This window comes from Meriones unguiculatus, chromosome 4 (assembly GCF_030254825.1).
Source record: "Meriones unguiculatus strain TT.TT164.6M chromosome 4, Bangor_MerUng_6.1, whole genome shotgun sequence".
Classification (NCBI taxonomy): Eukaryota; Metazoa; Chordata; class Mammalia; order Rodentia; family Muridae; genus Meriones; species Meriones unguiculatus.
In genome coordinates this window covers 16,822,408-16,846,362 of record NC_083352.1, presented here as the reverse complement: position 1 = coordinate 16,846,362, position 23,955 = coordinate 16,822,408, and the positions used below count along the sequence as shown (strand labels likewise).

The window sequence follows — 23,955 nt, the reverse complement described above, 5'->3', positions numbered from 1 at the left end:
TTCCCAGGACCTCAGCAGATCTTGAATTGTAATACTGTCTTTTAAAAGGAGCGCAGTGCTGGCTAGGGTGGTGTGCGCATGCTACCTCAGCGCGGTAGCCAAGGCAGGAGGATCCAAAGCTGGAAATCACCCCGTGCTATGCCTCAAAATGAAGACCAATGCTAGCAGCTATTTTTTTTTTTTTAAATAGTGGTGCCCACAACAGCGATCAGGGAAACATGCTTAAAGTCACTTTATTTCTCCCGTCTTAGATGACAGCTTTGGGGCGGGGCCGTGTGCACGGTTCGGATAGTAATTGCCTTTCTGAATTCAGGGGGTTCCTGCAGTTGGAAAATATCAGCTATGGAATTGAATCACTGGAGTCTTCAGCAAGATTTGAGCACATAGTTTATCAGGTGAAAAGCCACCATCCAGCGTCAGCAGAAAATGACAGCCGTATCTGGCAAACAGGACAGCTCCACAAAGATCACTTTGACGCACAGGTAACCGTAAGGGTCCTAGGGGCAAGGAACACTGGGGAGTCACTCCCATTGCTTGTCAGTCGTGAAGGGAGACTGGTCGGCTGATGAGTGGAGATAATACATTTCATAGCCTTTGATTCTATGCCTTGCAATAAGGCATTCAAATGTCACATAACTCGGAAGTGTACTTATCATTACACTCCAAGTTGATTGCTTTATGTTGTACTTGTAACATTTTTATGTTGGCACATAAAAGTGTTGAACCATGCAGGAAGAGTAGCCATCATTTCCAGGGCCCTTCTGAAAGTGCTTTCAATGTTTCATATGCAGCCTTGTATGCCAATATTTTCTGAGATATGCCATCATTTCTATGTTGCTGGAGACAGAGAGAAGTACTAACAAGCTCTATTATCAGTTGCACTATGATTTTATAAGGATTCACTAATAAACTTACTGAGAAAATACCAAGTTTCATAGAAATGAGAAATTCAGTTGAGGGGCCTTGTTCATCACCCAAACATGTAAGATGGCTACAGACTGAGCAGTTTTCCCTGGACAATATAGAAAGATAAAGAGAGCATGTGCACACACACACACACACACACACACACTGGCTTACTTACAACCTAAATCTTCTTTGAAACTTGTTCATTAGGGCTACTTGCCAATTAAAAGTCCCTTCCACTCTTCAGCAGAAACACACCAAATGGCCTCCAGAGAATGACAATGGCTGTCAGCCAGCTGCTCCGAGAGTACACTCTAGTTTGCTTTAAGACAACTGCATCCATGCTTCTCCACCTGTCAGTTTGCTTAAATGCCCAGACAGTGTCATCTACAGAACTAGATGCTCCAGTTTCTTCCTGCCTCTGTAAACTCAGTTGCTCGGAAAATGTAACATTGGGGCTGCCTCCTGCAAGCCAGCTGTAGATGGAAGTTCACATAACATGACAATGTCACAACCTGCTCTCTACAGGCCGTGGAAGACTTCTGCCTGTCATGACAGGGCCCCCTTAATCAGGAGGTGAGCCTGCATCATGTGCTGTTAAAGAGGTCTGCTTCTCCCAGGGCCTGGCTGAACTCCTTCCTGGAAAGGGTTAATTCTCATAACACGACACGTGTGCTTAATCTTAGTTGTCCACTTGACATTGTCTCGAGCCACCTGGGGAAGGAGTCTCAGAGAGACATTGTCTAGATCCAGTCAGCACTTGGGCATGTCTGTTGGGGTCATCTTGATTGGTCAGAGGGTCCGCCCACTCCGGGGAAGCACTATTCTTTGGTATTATATGACACTGTTTGGAGATTCGAACTCCAGGTCGGAGATCAAGGGCACATCAAAGTCTGGATACCACCAAAGTCCAGTTTAGTGAACGAGTGTTTTATTGGGCTTACCTGCAGGACTCTGGGTGAGGGGTTGCTTACAGGAACAGAAACGACTCAAAGACAGCTGCATCGCCTTGGAAAAAAAAAATCACCAAACATGAATGGTCAGTGGCTCACAAACCTGGAATCTGGAGGGTGGGGCTCCTCCAAGAAGATCCACAGGTCAGAAGGTGCCTCTTCTGGGCAGCCTGTAGTCTGAGGCTCCTCCAGGCAGCTCACACCTGTGGCAATGCTGCATTAACGGCAGAAGAACTTCTTATGCCCTTCACCCGAGAGTAGGCCTGCATTGTTCCGAGGAGGTCTGGCCTCTGCCTGTTCTCATCAGAGTGACAGGGTCTGATCTAAGAGGCAGCCCTGAACAAAGGCACCCTCAATACACGGAACAGCACAGCAAGCAAACGCAGTAATGAAAAGGAGCGAGAAACTCGTTTCCTTAATTAATCTTTTACAGAGGTCTCAGGAGGGAGACAATCGTTTTTCTGGCCTTATTGATTCAGAACAACACACAAAGCCACAATGAGATATTAACAGAATGCTTCCAACAAACGGGGGGTGGGGTGGGGTGGCGCCATTGCTTTCAGTGCTGCACTGTTTCCGCCAGGTGTCTTCAAACACACATACATTGTTAGGCTTAGGCCAAAAAAAGAGCCACAGAGGAAAAATAGGGAAATAGGGGGCAAGGTACATTGACACATCCAAGGCAGAGTAATAGGAATTAAATGGTTTTCTCAGCACTCCATTAATTCTGAACAGGTTCAACATACTATATATAAGCAGAATGAGTACATAGTTTTAAATGACCTTAAAGTATTTGGGTACCAGTTTGCTTTTAAAGGCAAATTTTAAATAACTTCTCAGAAAGACAGTTCCCATGCAGGCTGGTCACTGGTTCTTTTAGGCAACTTGGCTGGACTAAGAATGTCTCTTAGCTGATGTTATGGCTTGTATGCTTTGGGGAGGTAAAGTCTTAGTGGATCAGGCCAGTTTTAAAGACTTTCTAAAGCATTTTCCCCATTAATGTATGTATTTATTTACTTTACATAATTCCTGATTGCAGCCCCCTTCTCCTCCCAGTTTCACCCTCACACCCCCTTCCCCATTGCCCCTCCCCTCTTCTGCAGAGTAGGGGAGGCCCCTCATGGGTACCAGCCTGCCCTGGTACATCAAGTCGCAGCAGGACTAAGCACATCCTCCCACTGAGGCCAGACAAGACAGCTCAGCCAGGGGAAAGGGATCCAAAGGCAGGCAACAGAGTTAGAGACAGCCTCTATTCCAATTGTTAGGGGACCCACATGAAGGCCAAGCTGCTATGGTCTAGGTCCAGCCCGTGCATGCTCTTTGGTTGGTGGTTCAGTTGGTGAGCTCCTATGGGTCCAAGTTGGTTGGATTCTGTTGGTCTTCTGGTTGTGCCCTTGACCCTCTGGCTACCTTAATCCTTCCTCCCACTCTTCCACAAACTTAACTGAGCTCTGCCTCTTGTTTGGCTGTCGGTCTCTGCATCTATTTCCATCAGTTGCTAGATGAAGCCTCTCAGAAGACAGTTATGCTAGGATCTTGTCTGCAAGCATAGCAGAGTGTTGTTAATAGTGTCAAGGGTGCCAGGCAAGGTGGCCCACACCTGTAATCCCAGCACTCAGGGAGGCAGAGGCAGGCGGATCTCTGTGAGTCCAAGGCCAGCTTCTTCTACAAAGCAAGTTCAGGACAGTCAAGGCTACACAGGAAAAAACAAGGGTCAAGCGTTGCTCTCTCCCATGGGGTGGGTCTCAAGTTGGGCGTCATTGGTTGATGCTTGTAGATCTTGTAGCAGGACAAATTTTGGGTCAAAGTCTCAGGCAGGGTCACCCCCATAAATTCCCAGGGATGCCCCCACACACACCGGTTTCCATTCTACTTCCTGAATTTAACCAGCTTATCTGTAGAATGGATTGTTTCACCTCCTTTTATTTCAAAACTGGGGTACTGCATCCAATATTTGAAAAGAAACCCAAGTAATCCACCATATTACTAGTGTAGAAGAAAACTCACATTTTATCCATTGTGTAGTAAAAGAAGAGAACAACATGCAATACTCATTTGATGCAGCCTTGTAATAGACCGAAAGTTTGTGCTTGATAAATAATATTCATAAAAATCTAATCAGATACGATACTCAGTGACAAAGCTCTGACTGCTTTCTTGTAAAAATCTGATAAACTCAAGGATGTCTCCTTTCATCACCCTCCCCATCACAGAACTGGATTCCTTGGTGGATTATGTGATGCTCTTGTATCCAAGGATGGAAATTCACACTTAGCGAATGTTAGAATGATATATAAAAATCCACTACACTCCTATAAACACCAGGTAAGGTTAGACACATTGTACACACAAACCACAAGTGCTGATTTAATAAATAATAAATAACTAAGTAAAAGGAGAAAATACTGTTTATGGGACTGTAAGATTTGGCATAGAAAGGACTACATTTTTTTCTGAAAGTGACATATGAATTTCACAAATAATGGAATAAAAACCCAGCAATAAGTAGATACATAAGTACTGTATATTAACATAAGATAGCATGTTTTTACATGATCTATATTGGAAATAAAATGTGCCTCACACAAAAATCTCACACAATATAAGAACCATAACTATCGCATTATTGAAAATAAAAACACTTGAAAATGATTTAGAACCTCAGGCACAGCCCGTAGGAGAAAGAAAAGACCAGCTGGCCTCTCTCAAAATCCCAGTGTTTTAATCTGCAGAAGACCATGTGGCAGTAATGAACACACAAGCTCCACATGGGGAGAATGTGATGAAGACCAATTCTCAGCTGCTAACTTTCCCGTGGGCTTTTAATTTTTTATGTATTAAGCTCATTCTCTCCCTCCCTATGCTCTCTCCAATTCTTCCTGTACTCCCTTCCATTCCTCAAATTCATGATTCTTATTCTTTAATTGTAACTGTTTTACACACACACACACACACACACACACATACACAGAGAGAGAGAGAGAGAGAGAACTGGAGGGAGGGAGAGACTTTTATAAACACAGCCCACTGAAATCATTCAGCGTTGTACATAGGTGTTTTTTTAATCTTTTTTTATTTTTTATTAATTACACTTTATTCACTTTGTATCCCCCCATAAGCCCTCCCTCCTCCCCTCCCAGCCTCCCCCTCCCTCCCCCTTCTTCTCGCTTGCCCCTCCCAAGTCCACTGATGGGGAGGGCCTCCTCTCCTTCCTTCTGATCTTAGTCTATCAGATCCCATCAGGAATGGCTCCATTGTCATCTTCTGTGGCCTGGTAGGGCTGCTCTCCCCTCAGGGGGAGGTGATCAAAGAATAGGCCTATCAGATTATGTCAGAGGCAGTCCTTGTTCCCATTACTATGGAACCCACTTGGATACTACGCTGTTATGGACTACATCTGTGCATGGGTTCTAGGTTATCTCCATGCATGTTCTTTGGTTGGAATATGAGTCCCTGGGGAGACCCCTGTGTTCAAATTTTCTGGTTCTGTTGCTCTCCTTGTGGGGTTCCTGTCCTCTCCAGATCTTACTATTTCCCACTTCTTACTTAAGATTCCATGCACTTTGCCCATCAGTTGGCCTTAAGTCTCAGTGTCTGCTTTGATAGTCTGTAGGGCAGAGCCTTTCAGAGGCCCTCTGTGGCAGGTTCCTAGGTTATTTCCTGTCACACACGGCATATACACACTCATATAGACATATAACATAGGATAAACCTACTAAAACCCTGAACATCTAAAGAAACTAATCAAGAGAGAGGACCCTGACTAAAATGCTCAATCCCCATCCCAAAAGGCAAAGACGATAGACATCAGAAGAAGAAGAAAACAGGAAGCACATAGGTGTTTTGAGCAGACCTCTTGGCATTTGCTAACCTAACCAGCTCATATCACCCACCAGTGCCTAAATTTCTCCTTCTAAGGGTGAGGACTTCACAGGGAATATCTCATGTTTTGAAGTGAAAGTAATGTTTTTTATATTTGGGTCTTGATGATGGTTTTACGTATGTCTTTCCTGATTTCTTTGCATGTTAACTCTTGCTTTTAGGAAGCTTAGTACACAGTGACAATTAGTATATATTTTTTGATTGTTTTCCAGGATAAAAATTATTCACAACTATTACCTCAAAGTCTAAAATTGCACATTATAGTGGAAAAATCTTTGGTAAGTCAATCTCCGTTCTTGCCTCCTTCCTGTCTCCTCCTATTTCATTTCCTTCTCTTCTCAACTGTGCTATCTCCTCTTCTATTTCCCTTTCTTTTCTGCTCAACTCCTCACTCGCTCCCCCTGCCCTCCTCTATTTCTTCCTTAATAGAGACAGAAACGATTTGTTTTCTCTGACTTAACTTCTGACTTAACAGGTGTGTGTGTGCTTCACCTCCTTCTTTAATCCTTATTCACTCAGTGTTGCCTGCTTTATGAAATTAAATTTTTGAAAAGGCAACTGAACAGTAAGAAAGTTACACTGTGATACAGTGTACATTAATGTAAAGTAAAATAGTATAATGTACTGTACTGAACTCAACTCTACTGAACTTACTGCCTTCTCTACTGACTCTCTAAAGACTGACTGACCTCAACTCAGCTGCCCTTCTCTGCACTCCCAATCTCCTCTCTTTCTTGTTCTGTTCTTGTTAGAGTTGGGCGTATCCTGTTCCGTTAAATCTTCCTCTGATTCATCATGTTGTCTGCCCATCAATTAGAAGTCACTTTCAAACATGGATGCTTCCTTTTACAACTTAACTTTACCTTCATTGTTTAAGATTAAAGGTGTGTACCCAAGGGCATGTCTGTATTCCAGCCACAGGGATTAAAGCTGTGTCATTCCAGCTGGATCCTGCAGACCTAGAAGATTTTTGGATGTGATCAGAGCAGCCATGTTGCTGTATTACAATTCTTCTACACATATGTATACCAGTCCTGGTGCTCTTTACATTTTTATTTTGTTAATTAATGTTGTAATGTTATGAATATCATGAACATGGAACACAGATGACATACTATATTAGTATCTATATTCTTTTGCACAGCATGGTGTTTTTTGAAGATTAATTTACAGTTTTTATCTTATACTAATATGAAGAATACTAAAGCTGGAAGCTATAAAGAATAAAGTTGCTATCAATATCTTTGCCCATAAAATTTTGTAGATAATTTCTTTTGAGAATCTACCTACAAGTGGAATTGTTATACAATTTCCAGCTGTAGAGGCCCATTCAGTGTGGGATGGAATCTGCAGAGCTGTGTCAGTGCCTCTTGTTTTATCCTTTTTTTTGCTTGAGAGTCTGAGAAGTTACACTGAGTCCATTCCAAATGCCAGTGTACCCTTGTGTCTTTGTTTTTGTTTTTTGTTTGTTCAAGATGGGATTTCTTTGTGTAGCTCTGGCTGTCCTGGAACTCACTCTGTAGACCAGGCTGGCCTGGAACTCACAGAGATCCTCCTGCCTCTGCCTCTCAAGTGCTGGGATTAAAGGCATATACCACCACCACCAGGCTTTGTTGTTGTTTTTAATGAAAATTACAAATTACAAATTTATTTTTGTATTATATAATTACAATTTATTATGCAATTATGTTTAATATAAATTACATATAATTACATTATAATTACTATAAAATTATAATTCTAATAATAAAATAAAACTTTAATAACAGCTGAGAGGTGGTGGCACACCTTTAATCCTAGCACTTGGGAGGCAGAAGCAGGCAAATCTCTGAGTTCGAGGCCAACTTGCTCTACAAAGCAAGTTTTAGGACAGCCAGGATTACACAAAGAGAAACCCTGTCTCAAAACAAAACAACAACAACCAAAATAATAAAATAAAATAAAATAAAAGTATTACCATGTGGAAATGCTTGATAAAGCCTATGCTTGTCCTGTGTTACAAAAATAATCTAACAGTTGAAAATTTAGTACCATATTCTTTTAATAATCCTAAAACATTAAATTTCTATTTCAGTATGATTATATGGGATCTGACATTAAGGCTGTATCACAGAAAATTTTCCAGATTATTGGGCTTGTCAACACTGTAAGTTTTTACAATTCTGATTTCTAATTTTATGGAAAAAAAACCCCATTGACTACAATTTGCATTTTATAAGTATGAAAATTAGTTGCTTGAATATATTCTATTAATGTTCCCAATACTCTAGTGAACTTTTCTGTATTTGATAGAATGGTTGATGTTTTTGCAACATTCACTGTAATCCTATTCATAGATGTTCACTCAGCTGGAATTGACTGTTATGTTAGCTTCCTTGGAACTGTGGTCAGATAGAAATCAAATTCCCACTGATGGAGATGCTAATGATATTTTACAAAGACTACTGGGCTGGAGACAAGATCATCATATCCGACAGTCCCCCCATGAGATAACACACTTACTCATGTGAGTAGACAGTGTTTTGCGTGATAAACAGATCAATAATCCCATTAAGCTCAACTTTGTATCTATCCTATTCTAAGATTTTATATATATATATATATCATTAGATAAAATTATATATATGACAAAATATGTCCATATTATGAAGGTGATAGTTTAAAATTAAAAGCAATGATGATCAATTTTATCTTGGTGTGGTTTCATACTTAAAGTAGAATTCATGTAAACAAGTCCTAAATTTCCTGAGTTTGTATATCAGCTTTCTGCAAATTATATCAGTCTAATCTAATTAATAAGATCTGTTTGTTTAATATTACCCATACAGACTAATGTATTTCATGTGTACTTTTTCACGGGATAGATTTGTGTAGGTTGGTTTGTCATACAAGTTCTTTTCTTGACTTTTCAACTTTTAGTGACCTAAGGAATTACTGCATAAGGGAAACTCAGTAGCACTTCAGATAATAAAATAATAACACATCTGGGAACCAGGTGAAGAAAGAAAGTTGATAGCAAGTGAATAATTACAATAATTTGGATAGTTTACATGCTTTCTTAGATATCCAGATTGGAACTTTTTATGTTTCTCAAGTAATTTTTTAACCTCGTGGGGTGGTAAATATATGCTTTTATATTGTTCTACATAATTACACAAATACAAAGTCAAACCATCATTGTGCAGTTACAGGAAACATCCGAAATATATCGGAGCAGCGTCACCGAGTGAACTGTGCAATGAAAGCTCTTCTGTGGGTATTGGTATGGTATGTTGTTTTCATTCTTCACTAATTGCTACTTTTTAGCAACCTTACACCATGTAAGTGTTAATGCAGTGGTTAAATGTTTCTCCCAAGTTGGTTTTTCCTACATGCATATATTCTCCTGGGACAGAGTTGTTCAAATTCAAAAACATCTCCTTGTATTACAAATTTTGACTATAATTATTATAGCACAAAGACATCTTTGCACTAACCAGTTGTGACATTTGGTAAAGTTGCCTTAGATTTTAAGTAACGCAAACACTAGCTCAAAAGTCAAGACGCCTCTGCGTGTCCAAGGTTTAGGCAAAAGCCGTCAACCTGTGTTTGCCATTTTATAACATGCCACGCTGTTTTCACGAATTTCATTTTATTCTCTTAAGAGCCAAATAACGAACCAATATTAGATTGCTTTTATTTACACAACAATTGGTCCTTCCTGGATTTAATAATTGCATCACCTTGATTTGTCCAAAATATGGCTACCTTGTTACATCTTTGAGAAAGTCTTCTTCCTCTACTCTACAGACATTCTAGGCAACATGCCTTCTTGACCCTGCACGTGACAGTATTTGCTCTTTCTCCTTTGGAACATGTATGTTTCTGTTTCACATTCCACTGCCTCACATGAGAGTTGTGTGACAGAGAAGGCATTTGATTCTTTTAAATATCTGATTAATTGTGTCAACACACACACACACACACACACACACACACACCTTGGAATTCACTAGTCTCTGGTTGTCTCAGCTTCCGCTTGAAATTTCAAAGCCATACTTGTCTCTCTCACCTGTTTGTAGCTTACTTGCATCTTCTGTAGCAACAGTTCTAAACAGCTGGATGGCGACAGGTTGACCTTTGGGAGTCAAATCACCCTTTCACAAGGGTCCCCCAAGATCATTGGAAACATGGACATTAACATGATGATTCAGAACAGTAGCAAAAATTACAGTTATGAAGTAGCAGCAAAATAATTTCATGCTTGGGGGTCACCACAACATGAGGAACTGTGTTAAAGGGTCTCGGCATTGAGAACCACCGTTCTGTAGAATGGTGCTCAGACGTTCTCTCTCTTACTCTCCCGTATGCTGGTTATGCAGAAGCCTTTTCTGTGTGGATATTAATTGTTGACCTGATAAGTTGTATTATATTAATTTTCTGTTAGTTTTTTTTTTTTTTTGGTTTTATATTTTCTCTCCAATCCTTATTAACTCCATGTGAACATTTAAAATCATTTTGCTTCATCTTCTTCTCTCTAGTTTTAGGGTTCTGTCTCACCCCAAGGTGCCTGTAATCACTTCTTTTTGCCTCAGTCCCTCACCCACATGCTCTAGGATCCAGAACCTCCTGGCTCCTGCTCTGGGGTCTCCTGGATAACTGTGTATCCTTTGGGAACCGTGTACCCGTGTGTGTGTGTGTGTGTGTGTGTGTGTGTGTGTGTGTGTGTGTGCACGGGTGAGTGCTCCCGGAAAGGCAATGGAATCACTCTCCCAGTCTTGCTTGGAGCACAGTCAGGTTTGTTTAGCTACTTGCTCCTCTGTCTGCAGATTTCCCTTCTACCTGAGAGCACTTTTCTATGAGTCCTGACAACAGTCCTTCACTCAGGGATTGAGGAAGTAACTTACTTTTCTTTTTCAAAAAATAATTTTTGAAAACAAACAAATAATATTTGCTAGTTTTTTTAGAACTTTTTTTTTGGCACATGCATCCCCGTCCCTGCCCCTTGCTTTCCCTCTCCCTTACCTCTTTTAAATGCATCCAGTCCATTTGTGCTGTCAGATTATTCCTAGATATAAGGGTTTCACACCATTAAAAAAAAAAAAAGATTTTCCCTCTCTCAGTCACAATCACACATCAATGGTTCCTCATCCAGAGAGTGGGACCTCAAAGTCACTTGCCCGCCTCCATGCTGAGATTTTTGTCTGTCTTGAATCTGTGCAGGTCTCACGGGTGCTGTCATCATTGCTGTGAGATCATATGTACGCCCATCTGCTGTGTTATGTCTGGAAACCGGTTTCCTTGAAGTCATCTGCCACCCCTGACTCCATGCCTTTCTGCCCCCTCTCCCCTATAGATCCCTGGACTGTGGGGGGAGGAGTATGATACTTATCTCCAGTCAGGACTGAGCACACCCAAATCTCTGCCCCTCTGCACATTGGCCATTCTCTTCAAGGAGAGGCTTCTCTGATGAGGGCTGAGAGATACCCTGACCTATAGGGATAGCAGAAAGTCATTACGAGTCGTGTTAATGCTGTGTCCGTTTAGCAGAATAACAGTAGACTCTCCAACAGGGACCGTGACCTATCTAGCCACAGATTCTTGATCTTGTTGACAGTGGCAGGTCTAAGTTCCATCCTGCAGAGTGGCCTTAAAGATAAGAGGTGGCTGGTGTCTGTTTGTGGGTCCATGGTCAACAACTCAAAGAGAGATAACCCATTCCCAGGGCTATTGATGGTAGCATATGGCTCTAGTTGGAGTATAACTTGGTTTCCTAATCCCAGAGTTTCTGAGCACCTTCTGTTGTTTCCTCAGGGATCTGTAGCCTGATAAAACGGTTCTTTTCAGCTCCCATGGTAGAAAATTGCTTTTGTCTTATGAGCCTGAGAGACAGATAACCGAGCATCATGCCTCACTCTTATTTCCTTCACTAGTTCTTGTGACGAGTGCATGGCTTCACTAAATCTGTCACCACAAGACCTTAACTGTGGTGGACTGAAGGCTACAATGTAAGACAGCTGCAGATGTTGCATCAACAAAAATAAGGGAAGCCCAAGCCCCTCTCTGGTGTTTTTGACAACAGAAGCAGGTTACCCTCATCTGTCCCTGTTTTACATTCATTTCTGTGGCTCTGATCAAATACTCTGGCGAAATACAACTCAAGGAAGAGAGGGATTCAGTCAGCTTACAATTCCAGGTTACAGTCCATCAAATCAGGAAAGTCATGGCGTCCGGATCTTCAAGCGGTCATGCCCACAGTCAAGAGCCATGAGAAATGAATGTGTACATGTTTCCTTGCTTGCTAGTTCTCAACTCAGTACCCCCACTCCCTGGAGAATGGTACTGCCTGCGGCAGGCTGAATCTTTTCAGGTCGATTAACTTAGTCAAGACAATCCTCCCGACATGCCCCAGGCCAATCCAGTGTGGGCGATCTCTCATTGAAACACACTCCTCCGGTGATTGTGCCAGCTTGACAAAACTAATGTTCCTAAGTCAGCCTTTTCTCTTCTCTTGTTTAAACGTCCCGTGCTGCTCCTAATTGTATGCCATAAGGTATAAGAAAAGTGCCGGTTCAAAGATTAGCAGACTACAGGAGCTCAGTTTCACAGTCGAAGAGCCAACTGTGTGCCAATAAAACTTTATTCGTGGATAGTCATAGTTGAATGAAGTATAGTTTTCATGTACCACGAAATATTTTTCTTTGAAATTTTAAGGCATTTTAAAACTATAAAAACAGTTCTTAGTTGTAAACCACAGGAAAGCGGGCAGCAGCTCATTTTTTTTCTAAATTGTCAACTATGCAAGCATGTAATTAACTCTTTGTGTGACATGTCTTTTAATATATCTCTCTCCTTGGTGCTTTTATAAGAGTCATAACTTTGTTTCCTTAGTTCATTTAGCAAGGAATCTTGATGTTTTTATTTTTTTTACAACTCAACTCTTCATGAGGTTTATTTTTTCTTTCTATAACTTATTTCTCCCTGCTCTGATTCTCTTTGTGTTTATTTGTTTGGTTTTCCAAATTTGGTTTTTAACAAGGCAAAATAATTCATTCATTTCTTCTTTCAAAGGACCAATACAGACATTTAGACAGTCACGTGGATTTATGCAGAGTCAAGAACATTTTAAATACATACTTAGAATTATTGATTGAAAACCCTGACCAGAGAAGGACATATCAGCCTGATAATGTAATAATTTACAAAGCAAAAAGAAGGGAAATTTGAGCTACTCTAGCTATAATTCCATTTTAGGCCATTGCTTAATGAGTATTTTTTTATTAAAGCAGTAGATAGTAGATAGATTTAGCTTCAGAATCCTGGTGTCATGGTGCACAATTACTCTGCAGGTGGCAGAAACTGTAGTTTTAGAAGCCAGACACTGTGAGACACACGACATGCTAGCAAAACGAGAACACAATAAACTAGATGCTTCTCAAAATTCCATTTTAGCTCCCGAGACCCATGGCGTTATCAAACTGCATTCCTTTCCTCGGATCAATATAGTCTCGTTAGGAATATAAAATAGGTTTTCCATTACTTAAAAAGAGTACTCGATTCACTGAAGTTTTTCATTTTAGCTCTGGCTTCCATAGGTTTTGTTTTTATTTTTTTAGTCTTATTCTCTCTTATTTGTTTTTCTTCTTTGGAATTGAAATGTAACTATGTCATTTCATCTTCTCTGTCCTCCCTCTCATCCTTCCTAGGTACCCCATCTTGCTCTCCCTCAAATCCATGACCTCTTTTTCTTTAGTAAAAAAATACATGAAATAAACAAGTACAACATCTTCAGTCTGTTACCATCACGTGTGTGTGTGTGTGTGTGTGTGTGTGTGATTTCAGGGATGACTGTTATAAAATAACCCACAGGGGGAGGAGTGCTCTTCCCTGGAGAAGACTATTTCTTCACTCTCAGCACTTCTCAGTTCCCTGTAGTTCCAGTGCCCTGCTGTTTATTCCCTTCTCTTTTACCACCCTATCTCCTCTTAGAACTGGATCCCCTTTACCTCTCCTGGTTTCTGCAGTGTACGCATGCACATTGGAAGACTTGGAGCCTGGGGCCTCGGACGAGAGAGAACATGCTACATTTGTATTTCTGGGTCTGGGTTACCTCACTCCATTTGCTCTTTTATAGTTCCATCCATTTATCCGCAAAGTTCATGATGTTATTTTTATTCCTGTCTGAATAGAATTTCATTGTGTAGATGGTGGTTTCACCTCCTCCCTGTTGTGGGTGGAACAGCCATGAACATGGCTGAGCAAGTGTCTGTGGAGTAGGGTATCAGGTGCTTTGAGCATATGCATAAATATGTTAGATGTATTTTCAGCGTTTTGAGAATTCTCCACAGTAAAATCCAGAGTGGCTGGACTAGTTTGCGGCCCTACCAACAGTGAAGCAGGGGTCCCTTCTCCCCACACCCTCTCCAGCCTTTGTTGTCAGTTGCTTTGTTGATCGTTGGCATTTTGACTGGGGTAAGATGAAATCTCAAGTGTTTTGATTTGAATTTCCCCAATTGCTAGACACGTTTTAAAAATCATTTCTTAACATTGTTTTGAGAACTCGTCCATGTTTAAAATTATTTGTTTTGTTGTTGTCTTTGGGTTTTTGCTTTTTGGATTCTTTACATATTCTGGATGTTAATATAATATGTTAATATTAATACAATATGTTATTATTTGTCACAATATATTATATTTATGTTAATATAAGTTATTGTATTAATATAGATATAGTTATATAAATATATTAATATATAATTAATAGATGTTAATATATTAGTATAATATGTTAGGTGTATAGCTGATCACCATTCTGTCCCAGTCTGTGGTTTCCTCTTTACCCAGTTGATTGTTGTTGTTTTTTTTCCCCCTGCTGAAGCTATTTACTGTTACAAAGGGCAGTTTGTCAATTCCTGGCCTTATTTCTTGGGCAAATGGAGACCTAGTCACAGAGTCTTCCCCTCCATCTGTGAGAGGAGATGCTGCCTGTACTTTCTTCTATAGGTTTCAGGTTTCACATTGAGGTCTTAATCCAGTTGGAATTAGTTTTGGTGCACAGTGATCAATGTGGGTCTAATTTCATGCTTCTGCAGTTTTCCCAGCACAATTTGTTGAAGCTTCTTTCTTGTCGCCGACATAGGTTTTTCGGCATCTTTGTCAAATATTAAACGGCTGAAGCTAGGCCTGCTCACATTTGGGTCTTTGGTCTTGTTCTGTTGGTTTACATGTCTGTTAGTGTGCTATTAACATACTGTTTTTATTACTCTGGCTCTGTGATATAGCTTGTTGTCTGAAACGGTAATTCCTATGACATTATTAGTTTTATTCTGATTATTTTGGGTCTTTTGTGGCTTCATTTGAGCTTTACAATAGATGTTTTTTTCTATTTCTTTGGAAATGAGGTAAGGGTTTAGATTGGGATTGCATTGATTCTGTAAATGGCTTTTGGTAAAAATGGTCATTTTCATCATTTTAATCAATCTCAGCATGGTATTCCTTTCCATTTTCTAGTGTCTTTATCTCTTTCTTCAGAGGTTTAAAGTTTTCATTGTAAAGTTTTCCTTGTTTAGGGTTATTCCAAAATATTTTCTTCTCTTTGAAGCTGTTGTGAATTAGATTGTGTCCATGACCCCTTTCTCTGTATGCTTGTTGGTAGTTTATAGAAAAGCAATTGATTGTTTCAAGTTGATTCTGTATCCTTCTACATTTCTGAATCTGTTTAGCATTTATAGAAGTTTTCTTATGAATAATAAAATGTATATTATTATAATCTGCAGATAGGGATTGCTCGATTTCTTCTTTCCTTATTTGTTTTCCTTTAATTTTTTTCTCCTGCCTTATTGCTTCAGCTAGTGGTTCAAACACAGTGCTGGAAAGGAGTGAGGACAGTGGACAGCCTTGTCTCATTCCTGACTTCAAGTTTTCTCCATTTAGGATGATGTTGGCTGTGGATTTCTCATATAGTTTTTATTATATCAAGGTATATTCCCTCTGATTCTACATTCTCTAGGATTTTTGTTATGAAGAAATGTCAGATCTTGTCAAAGGCCTTTCTTGCATCTATTGAGCTGGTCATGTAGCCTTTTCATCTTTATATCCATTATGTGGTTAACTGCATTTGTCGATTTGTATATATTGAACCATCCCTGCATTCTTCGAGATAAAGCCAACTTAATCATGAGGTGGATAATCTTTTTGATGTATGTCTGTGTTCTGTTTGCAAGTATTTTGTTGAATATTGTGAATTTATATTCACTAGAGGCATCAGACTGTAGTTCTCTTTGGTTGTTGTGTCTTTACCTAGTTTGGGTATTAGTGTGGTACTGGGTTCATGGAATGAGTTTGGTAGTGCTCCTTACATATATAAATATATTTGATTAGTTCTTTTGAAAGCCTGGTTGAATTTTTTTTAAGTTGGGAAGCTTTTTATTACTATTTCAACCTCCATGGGGATGTTGCTGTTCTGTGCTTCTTATATCTGTATAGGTGTGTCTTCTTTAGCTTGGGGAAATTTTCTTCTATGCTCTTGTTAAGGTTCTGGTCTCTGCCACCGGCTAAGGTTTCCTATCTCATCTATGCCTACAATTTGGAGGTTTGATATTTGTATGATATCCCACATTTCCTGTTTCTGTCTCTTTTCTAAATTCCATTTTCAAGTCCTAGATTGTCTTCATTTCCATCAGCTTTATATTTGTCTTTTCTTAGGCATCACATAGACAGACATTTATTCTTCTTAATTTCATTGAGCTGTTTCCTTGTGTATTCCTTAAACTCTTTGAATTATTTCATGAAGTTTATAATTTTTTCTTTTAAATTCTTCTTCCTGAGGGTTCTTCTAAGTAATTCTGATCAGCAAACATTTCTACAGGACTGGGAGGTTTTGGAGAGGAGATCCTTGCTTGATCTTTCAGAATGCTGGTATTTTTGCAATGAACTCTGCGCCTGTGAAATTCTTTGTTAGTTCTGTGTCTGCTGTGGATAGAGGTTAGGAAAAAAGAGAGGATTCAGGGACAAGTTGGTCCTAGAAGTTAGAAATGGCCTAGATGGGTGGTTCTCAGCCTGTGGTTCACAACCCCTTTGGGGATCCATATCAGACATTTACACTGCAACTCATAACAGTAGGAAAATTGCAGTTATGAAGTAACAACAAAATAATCTTATGGCTGGGGGTTACCACAATATGAGGAACTGTATTGAAGGTGTGATATTTTTTATTTACTATTGATATATCTTTTAGTAATGCTGCTGTTAATCCTAAACAGCTATATAACCAAATCACCACACAGAGACTATGATTTCTTTAGTTAACCTAGAAAACAATGCTGGGCAATAGTTACTCTATCCTAAATCTCCAAGCCCTCATAGTTTCCTAACATTTAGATTCACCCACTATACTTGCTTTTTGTGAAATCTTAGGTCATTTCTCCACATTGTTCCTCCAGCCACTCTCCTCTCCCAGCTCCTTTGCCTCCCACTCCTTCCTGTCCTCTGGCTCCTCTCCTCTCCCTCCTACTCCTTCCTCTCCATTGCTCAACACTGTGGCTGGTTGTTTTATTTTGGCATGTTTACACAAAGTTGAGACAGGTGATTCTTAGAATAAGTATCACAATGCAATGTCCGGATTGAAACCAGAGAGAAATCAGCATTTGAATGAACAAGGGTAAGGTGTATACATTCCAAAAGAACGTTATACCAACAGAAGGGCTGCAGCATTAGGAAGCTAAGAACCACTGGCTGAGATGGAATGAAGTCAAGTGAACAGTGGGGACCACACTGGTGTGCATAATGTGTGTCGTGGTCCACGCCTGGGGTGTTGGAGGAGGGATGACTGGGTAGAGATGTTGGGTTGGCATAGGCGGCCGAGGCAGGGTGGGCCCTAGTGGAAGCAGTGCAGGCAACTGTGTGACCAGCACAGGTTGGGGCACTGGACTGGGATCTGGCCAGATCTGGGGGGTTGAGGACGTTGTAAGGAGGTGAGCCAGGCGTGAATGAGGTGGATTCACCTTGGAGAAGGGTGCCGCATGGCTTGCTTTTCACATCTGCAGAACTCACTGTGATAGCTTTGTGACTGAAATGGTTTGGGGCAGTTTAACTTGAAAGTTGTTTCATTTTGAGGAGTTTCTTCATCTGCATGACTTTAGCCAACCATTTATTTTCAGTTAGACAACTTTAAAAGTAGAAGGCTGCAGCTCCTGTGTTACTGGGCATTAAGACTCCAGCGTCTACATTTTACCCCCAAATCTGATGTTCCCAAATTGGGTGTCATTCCCCATGCCCTGTTTTGGCTTTAACTTTCAGATTGCAACACTCAGGATTTCAAACTTAGATACTTAGACATCAGGGAAGCATACCTACTAGCTAGTTTTTTTGTTTGTTTGTTTGTTTTTTGAAACAGGATTTCTCTGTGTAGCCTTGGCTGCCCTAGACTTGCTTTGTAGATCAGGGTGGCCTCAAACTCACAGAGATCTCCCTGCCTCTGCCTCCCTGAGCGCTGGGATTACAGGCGTGTACTACCTACCGCTCCTGGCTTGTTCTATAGGTTTTTTTTAATCATTTGATTTTAATGAATGTTTAAATAAAAACTTGCAGGTAAATTAAAGTAGCCAATTAGCATAGCTATGTATAGCAAAGTAAAGTATTATAATATACCCTGAACATAAAAGGAATTAAGAGAATAAAATTTTGTTATTGCAAAGATATTTATTACTTGCCTTTGCTTTATTCTTATATAATGATTTCTCTCTTTAATTGTCTTTATTTTAGTATCCAGAAGACTTAGGTTTGGAGGGATTCTCAGTGGTTATTGCTCAACTGATTGGCCTGCAGATAGGATTAACATATGATGATGTCAATAATTGTTCCTGTCCCAGAGCTCCGTGTATCATGCAACAGGAAGCATTGTAAGACTGTTTATGATGAATTTTGTTTTAATTCTTCATCAGATTTATTTATTTCATTTCATGTATGTTTTGCCTGGGTGTGTTTTTTTTATGCCGTTTGCTTGCTTGGTGCTCACTAAGGACGGAAGAGGATACCAGATCCAAGATCCCCTAGAACTGAAATTACAGATGGTGGCGAAATATAATATGGATGCCGATCCATCTCTCCAATGCCTAATCATGATTAATTTTATACACATGCCTCCAAGATTAATTCTATGATTTGATAAACATTGACATTTTAATTAATTTTCATATTATAAGTTGGAAATTCTATCATGCTTGATAAGCTATATAGAATACTTTCCATGTGATGTATGAGTCTGGGATACGCTATAGCGTGTTACCAAGATATCTTCATTAGAGGGAATTTGAGGAATACAATTCAATGTTGAGGAAAAACTGTGAAATCTTATTTCCATACATGATACTGTTGCTACTTTGTTGTCTAATGATACCCTTAATAATGCAATATAGTTCTCTGGGAGCTTTAGTTACTATTTGTTGTAAAGAGAAAAGAGGGAGGATTTAAAGGAGGAAAAGTTGTATGCATTATGATTCCTTATCTAGGAAACTCAATAAAAACAATCCACAACTAAGACAATAAAATGGAAATTTAAGAAAGAGTTTAGAGTGAGCGTTCTAGAAAAAAAAAACCCGAGTATGTTAATTATTAAATTAGACGACTTAGAAAATTATCACTTTCTGGTAAATGTACATTTAACTTAAATCAATTTTTAAAAGCAATTTAAAATGAATTTGATGAGTTCCATGTGAAATGCTAAAGCAGACATGGCATATGGTAACAGTATTTTGAGCAGTGTAATCTGGAATTTGTGGTTCAAGGAGAGATTTTACAAGTGAGGCACTGTGCGCTATCTGCAGATAGATAGGAACAGAGAGGAGAAAGAGGACACTAGACACAAGACGTTAAACCATAGAGGGTGGAATCTCCACCGCATGAACAGGACTCCTAGCTCTCATTAGGCCTTGATCACAGCCACAGGGTCCTACACAATAGGAGAATGCAATCATAGCAGTTTGTAAGAAGCATAGTATTTCAGATTACATTCAAGTCAAGCAATCTAAACCTCAGGTTTAATTATGTTTGATTTAACCTCTTCTGAAGTATATGTTTTTATTTGAGCCATCTCGTGAGTCACATGCCCTGTGGGTCACATGACTTACCAATGGAGCATTGTCTAGATGTGGTGTTTTAGTAGGCTTGTTTATCATTTCGCTTTAGGAGTTCCAGCGGGATGAAGACTTTTAGCAACTGTAGTGTGCATGACTACAGGCGTTATGCTTCAAATTTTGAGGTGAAATGTGTTGGTAACCTTTCAAATGTGCAAGTGCTACAACTAAATCATTCCGTGTGTGGTGATGGAATCGTGGAAGCTAATGAAGAATGTGACTGTGGCAATGACACGGTGAGTAGCTCGCATTCATGTTTGACCACAGTTGTTCTGGTCCGTACAAAGCATGTTGTCATAGTATGTGTTGGCTATATATGATGACATCTTTGCCATCCATCTAATATGTGAGAAAGAAGAAAAATAAATGAATGAATTGCTTTTGTGATAACACAGGGTTTTGTGTGGCCAAGGTTGACCTTGAACTTGTGACCCTCATGCTATTTGACTTTACTGATACGCAGCAGCACTGTGCTGCTCTTGGATTTTCCTGCCACTAAACGTGGTGCCATCTCCCTGACTTAAGAAAATGCTGGCTGCTTTTAATGAAAGAAGGAAACAATGCAGTCTTTGGCTACTATGTGAGTTTCTAGAATTATAAACAGACTTCTCTTTTGATACAGGGTTCTACTGCATAGGCCCCTAACCTCATGATCTCCCAACTTGCCTCTTGGGTGCTGGCTGGGCTTGCAGACACCTGTCATGGGGTTTGGGCTGATTGTCACCATTCTTTTAGCATGTCCTCCCTGTTCACTGTTGCAGAAGAGTATTTTTACTCTTTGCAGGAAAAGTTTGCTGTGGGTGGGCTCCTGAGCCACAGCAGTATTTATATTCCTTATCACAGTGGGCTCGATGGCACTGTAAACTATTGATCCTCCCTCGGAGTCACAGTGATCAGCTTGTGGATAGAACACATAGATCCAGGAGGGAGGTAAAAAAGACAGACGGAGGGAGGGAAGTAAAATGACACTATGGATGGCTGAAAAGGACACAAGGACTTGTACTGGCGATCATTTTAAAAAGAAGAAAAGGAAACCCACAACCTAAAGTACATGTAATTCCACGTGCAAATACACATATATAGTTGTAACAAACTTCTCTCATCTGGGCTGACAGAGCCTTCTCCAAAAGTCCTCCTTTGAGCTGTTGGTCAGGGCTGTCTTTTTAAGAGACCCCCCAGTCATACGCCCTGTTGCTAGGGCCTTTGGTTACACACTTGAGGGGGGAGCTAAGTCCTACTGATGAAGATAACACACACTTCAGAAACAGGCCCCGGAGGCCCCAGAGCTGGAATTGGCCTGCATCCCTCCCCCCCCCCCCCCCGAAGACTACCTTTCATGGTACCATAAGGTGTCCTGCAAGCTTCCAAAGGAGAGATACAACTGGCATTCCTACCCTTCTATGACACTTATACAAGGCCATTGACCAGCACAGCACAATAATCCCGTGGATGCCGTAGTGGCACACATACCGAATGGGACTTAAGACCTACTCAGCAAAGGGAGACCACACATAGTACTGGAAACCTCGCCTACTCATCAGTGCTAGTGAAACTGGTGATTGGAGGAGAATCTACAACCAAACCAGCGTAATCGCAAACAACAATCTACAAGCATTTTTCTTTATACCTACAGATATGTGTAGCCTTTACCCCTCATCAAGGAAATTTGTCTCTGCAACAGGCAGAGACCACTACAAAACCACAGCCAATCAAGATGGAGGGTTGTAGAGCTCAGTCCCAATGGATACATCTACAAAACACTCCCGCACCTAGCTCAGGGAACACCTACCACAGAAGGAGCAGAAATACTGAAAGAGCCAGAGGATCAGGAAGTCTTCCGTAAGACGGTGTCTCCCACACGGACACCAGAAGCTACACCTGTAAAGTCTCACCAACAAGACTGCCCAAACCTGAGCGGAACAAGTAGGCCACCAACACTAAGGAACAAGCCAAACTGGACGGTGGGGGGTGGGGGGGAGATACAGGAGGCCTCACCCTCCACAAAGAACTGCAAGCAACTCAGAAAAGCTGGGATGGAAAGAGGTGGCCCTCCCCTGGAAAAAACACACCAGTTTGTTGGTCAGAGCCAAATGGTCAGCCCAGAAAAATATATGGACTCGGGACTCAGCAGGTTATATTTTATGATATATATGTTTATACAAGTACATATATGCAGTTGATGAAAAAAAGAGGCAATGAATTTGAAGGCGAGTGGAGAGTGGTATTGGGAGGGTTTGGAGAGAAAAAAAAGGAATTGAAAACTTGTAATTAAAACATAATCTCAAAATAAAACAAAAACATTGAGACTTGTCCCTCATAAGACAATTTTCTGAGAAATAGCAAACATCTTTCTTCCACAGAGTATGGAGAGCAGGGCTAACTCCAGCTGGCATCTATTTTTTCCAAGTAAATTTTTTTTCCATAATTTTATTTTTCTCATTAGTTACATTTTGTTAATTCTGTATCCCAGCTGTATCCCTCATTCCCTCCCCAATCCCACCCTCCCTCCCTCATCTCCTCCCTGCCAAGTAGATTTTTATTGGCGAATGTTTATGTCCATTTGTGTGTATATGGTCTGTAGGTGCTTTTATATCCTAAAAGTTTAATAGCTGTAATCGTGAAATCACTGGCTAATGCTCTCAGTTTGGTCCTACAGAGACTAGTGGGCCTGGACCATTCTGAGGCTCTTTGTGTCAGAGCTTAGCGTGCAGGAACAGCACATGGCCCATTGGCCTGCTTTAAGATCCATATTTCAGACCAACGCTTTGGTGGAAGGCAAGACAGACATTCATAGATGTCTCCACTTCACATTCTGAAGTTTGTGGCTATGTACATTACACACACACACACACACACACACACACACCCAAAAGATGTAGAATAAGTACTTACTTGTAGAAATAAATAAGATTACAAGCCTGAAGAAAAGGTAGGCTAAGTGTAATCTCAGGAGTCCTTAAAATCTGAGAACAATATCCAACAGAAGTCAGATGTGAAAGAGGGGGACTCAAAGGACAAACAGAGTGAAAAGGACACAGTATGACATCATCAAAGAGTTATAGGACAATCCAGGTAGTTTCTAGGAGAAAATACTGGCCTATACTTGATAGATAGCAAAAAAAAAAAAAAAAAAAAAAAGCAGAAAGTCCAGTCACACAGCCACAAGGAATCTGGCCAACAGAATGACTCTAGAAGACTCTTTCCAGCAGTGTCCTGTAGGCACTAGTTTTTCAAACCCTACTTTATTTGAGGGTTCCTTATACCTTATACCTCCCTTCCAACCTCCAACCCCAGGTAGGAGAAAAAGAACATTGTAAGGGAAAGGGGACGTAGCCCTCTTCTCCCTGCTGGGTAGGGTTGTAGGATTCTTTTGGGGGCAAAACCAATATTTGTCATCAGGAAATCCAGAAGTCCAGGTAACCAGCAAACCAACAAACAACAAACACAGAAAGTGTACTTCTCCAAGCTACCGTGCAGACGTCCTCTGGGCTGTCATATTTATACCCCTCAAGGTCCTCAGAATTCAGCTAATTCCAGCTGGCAAAGACCATGCTCCGTATGAAACAACTAACAGGTGTGGACAAACTAAAACCCCGCAATCATAACAGAACATGTTTACATAGCAGAAACGGAAATGTCCATAACAGTGCCCAGTAATGACTGCAGCATAGCCGATACCTGGACAGGGACCCAGGCTACTCTAAACAAGTGTCTGCACCGCGTCTGCCTGTGACGCGAGCTCCCAGCCTGCGGGTCAAGACCGCTAGCTGCCTTCCGAGCCTTACCTCCTGCCTTGCTGCCTGCACCTGCCTTCAGTATGGTTAAATGTTGTTACTTAGCACTCCTCTTCTGGAATCCAGTCATTTTATTAAAGACAGGGAGACCAGTTCCACACCAATACCCACAGTGATCAACTCTAGTCTGTAGACAAAATCTGACATTTCCGGTGTCCTGTGACTTCCTGAGGTGGCCATACTCTGACATTAACAGATCCCCACTCCCCTTAACTGGTCCCCTATCTTGTGTGCAGTAAGACTCATCCAGACAGCAAAGACCAATCAGGAGGACCTGAAATTACCAGGATAGAAATGAAGAGGGACTGA

General features: G+C 40.6%; 1 protein-coding gene across 1 annotated transcript in view; it reads left to right on the top strand.

The window, feature by feature from the left end:
* Window positions 1–23,955, top strand: part of Adam18 (ADAM metallopeptidase domain 18) — a 56,589-nt gene that overhangs the window by 14,466 nt on the left and 18,168 nt on the right. Inside the window, exons 6-12 of the mRNA XM_060381273.1 lie at window positions 314–482; window positions 5,954–6,019; window positions 7,816–7,887; window positions 8,078–8,247; window positions 8,927–9,008; window positions 18,483–18,619; window positions 19,905–20,088. Of these exons, the coding sequence (XP_060237256.1) occupies window positions 314–482; window positions 5,954–6,019; window positions 7,816–7,887; window positions 8,078–8,247; window positions 8,927–9,008; window positions 18,483–18,619; window positions 19,905–20,088 (880 nt within the window). The remainder of the gene's footprint in view (window positions 1–313; window positions 483–5,953; window positions 6,020–7,815; window positions 7,888–8,077; window positions 8,248–8,926; window positions 9,009–18,482; window positions 18,620–19,904; window positions 20,089–23,955) is intronic.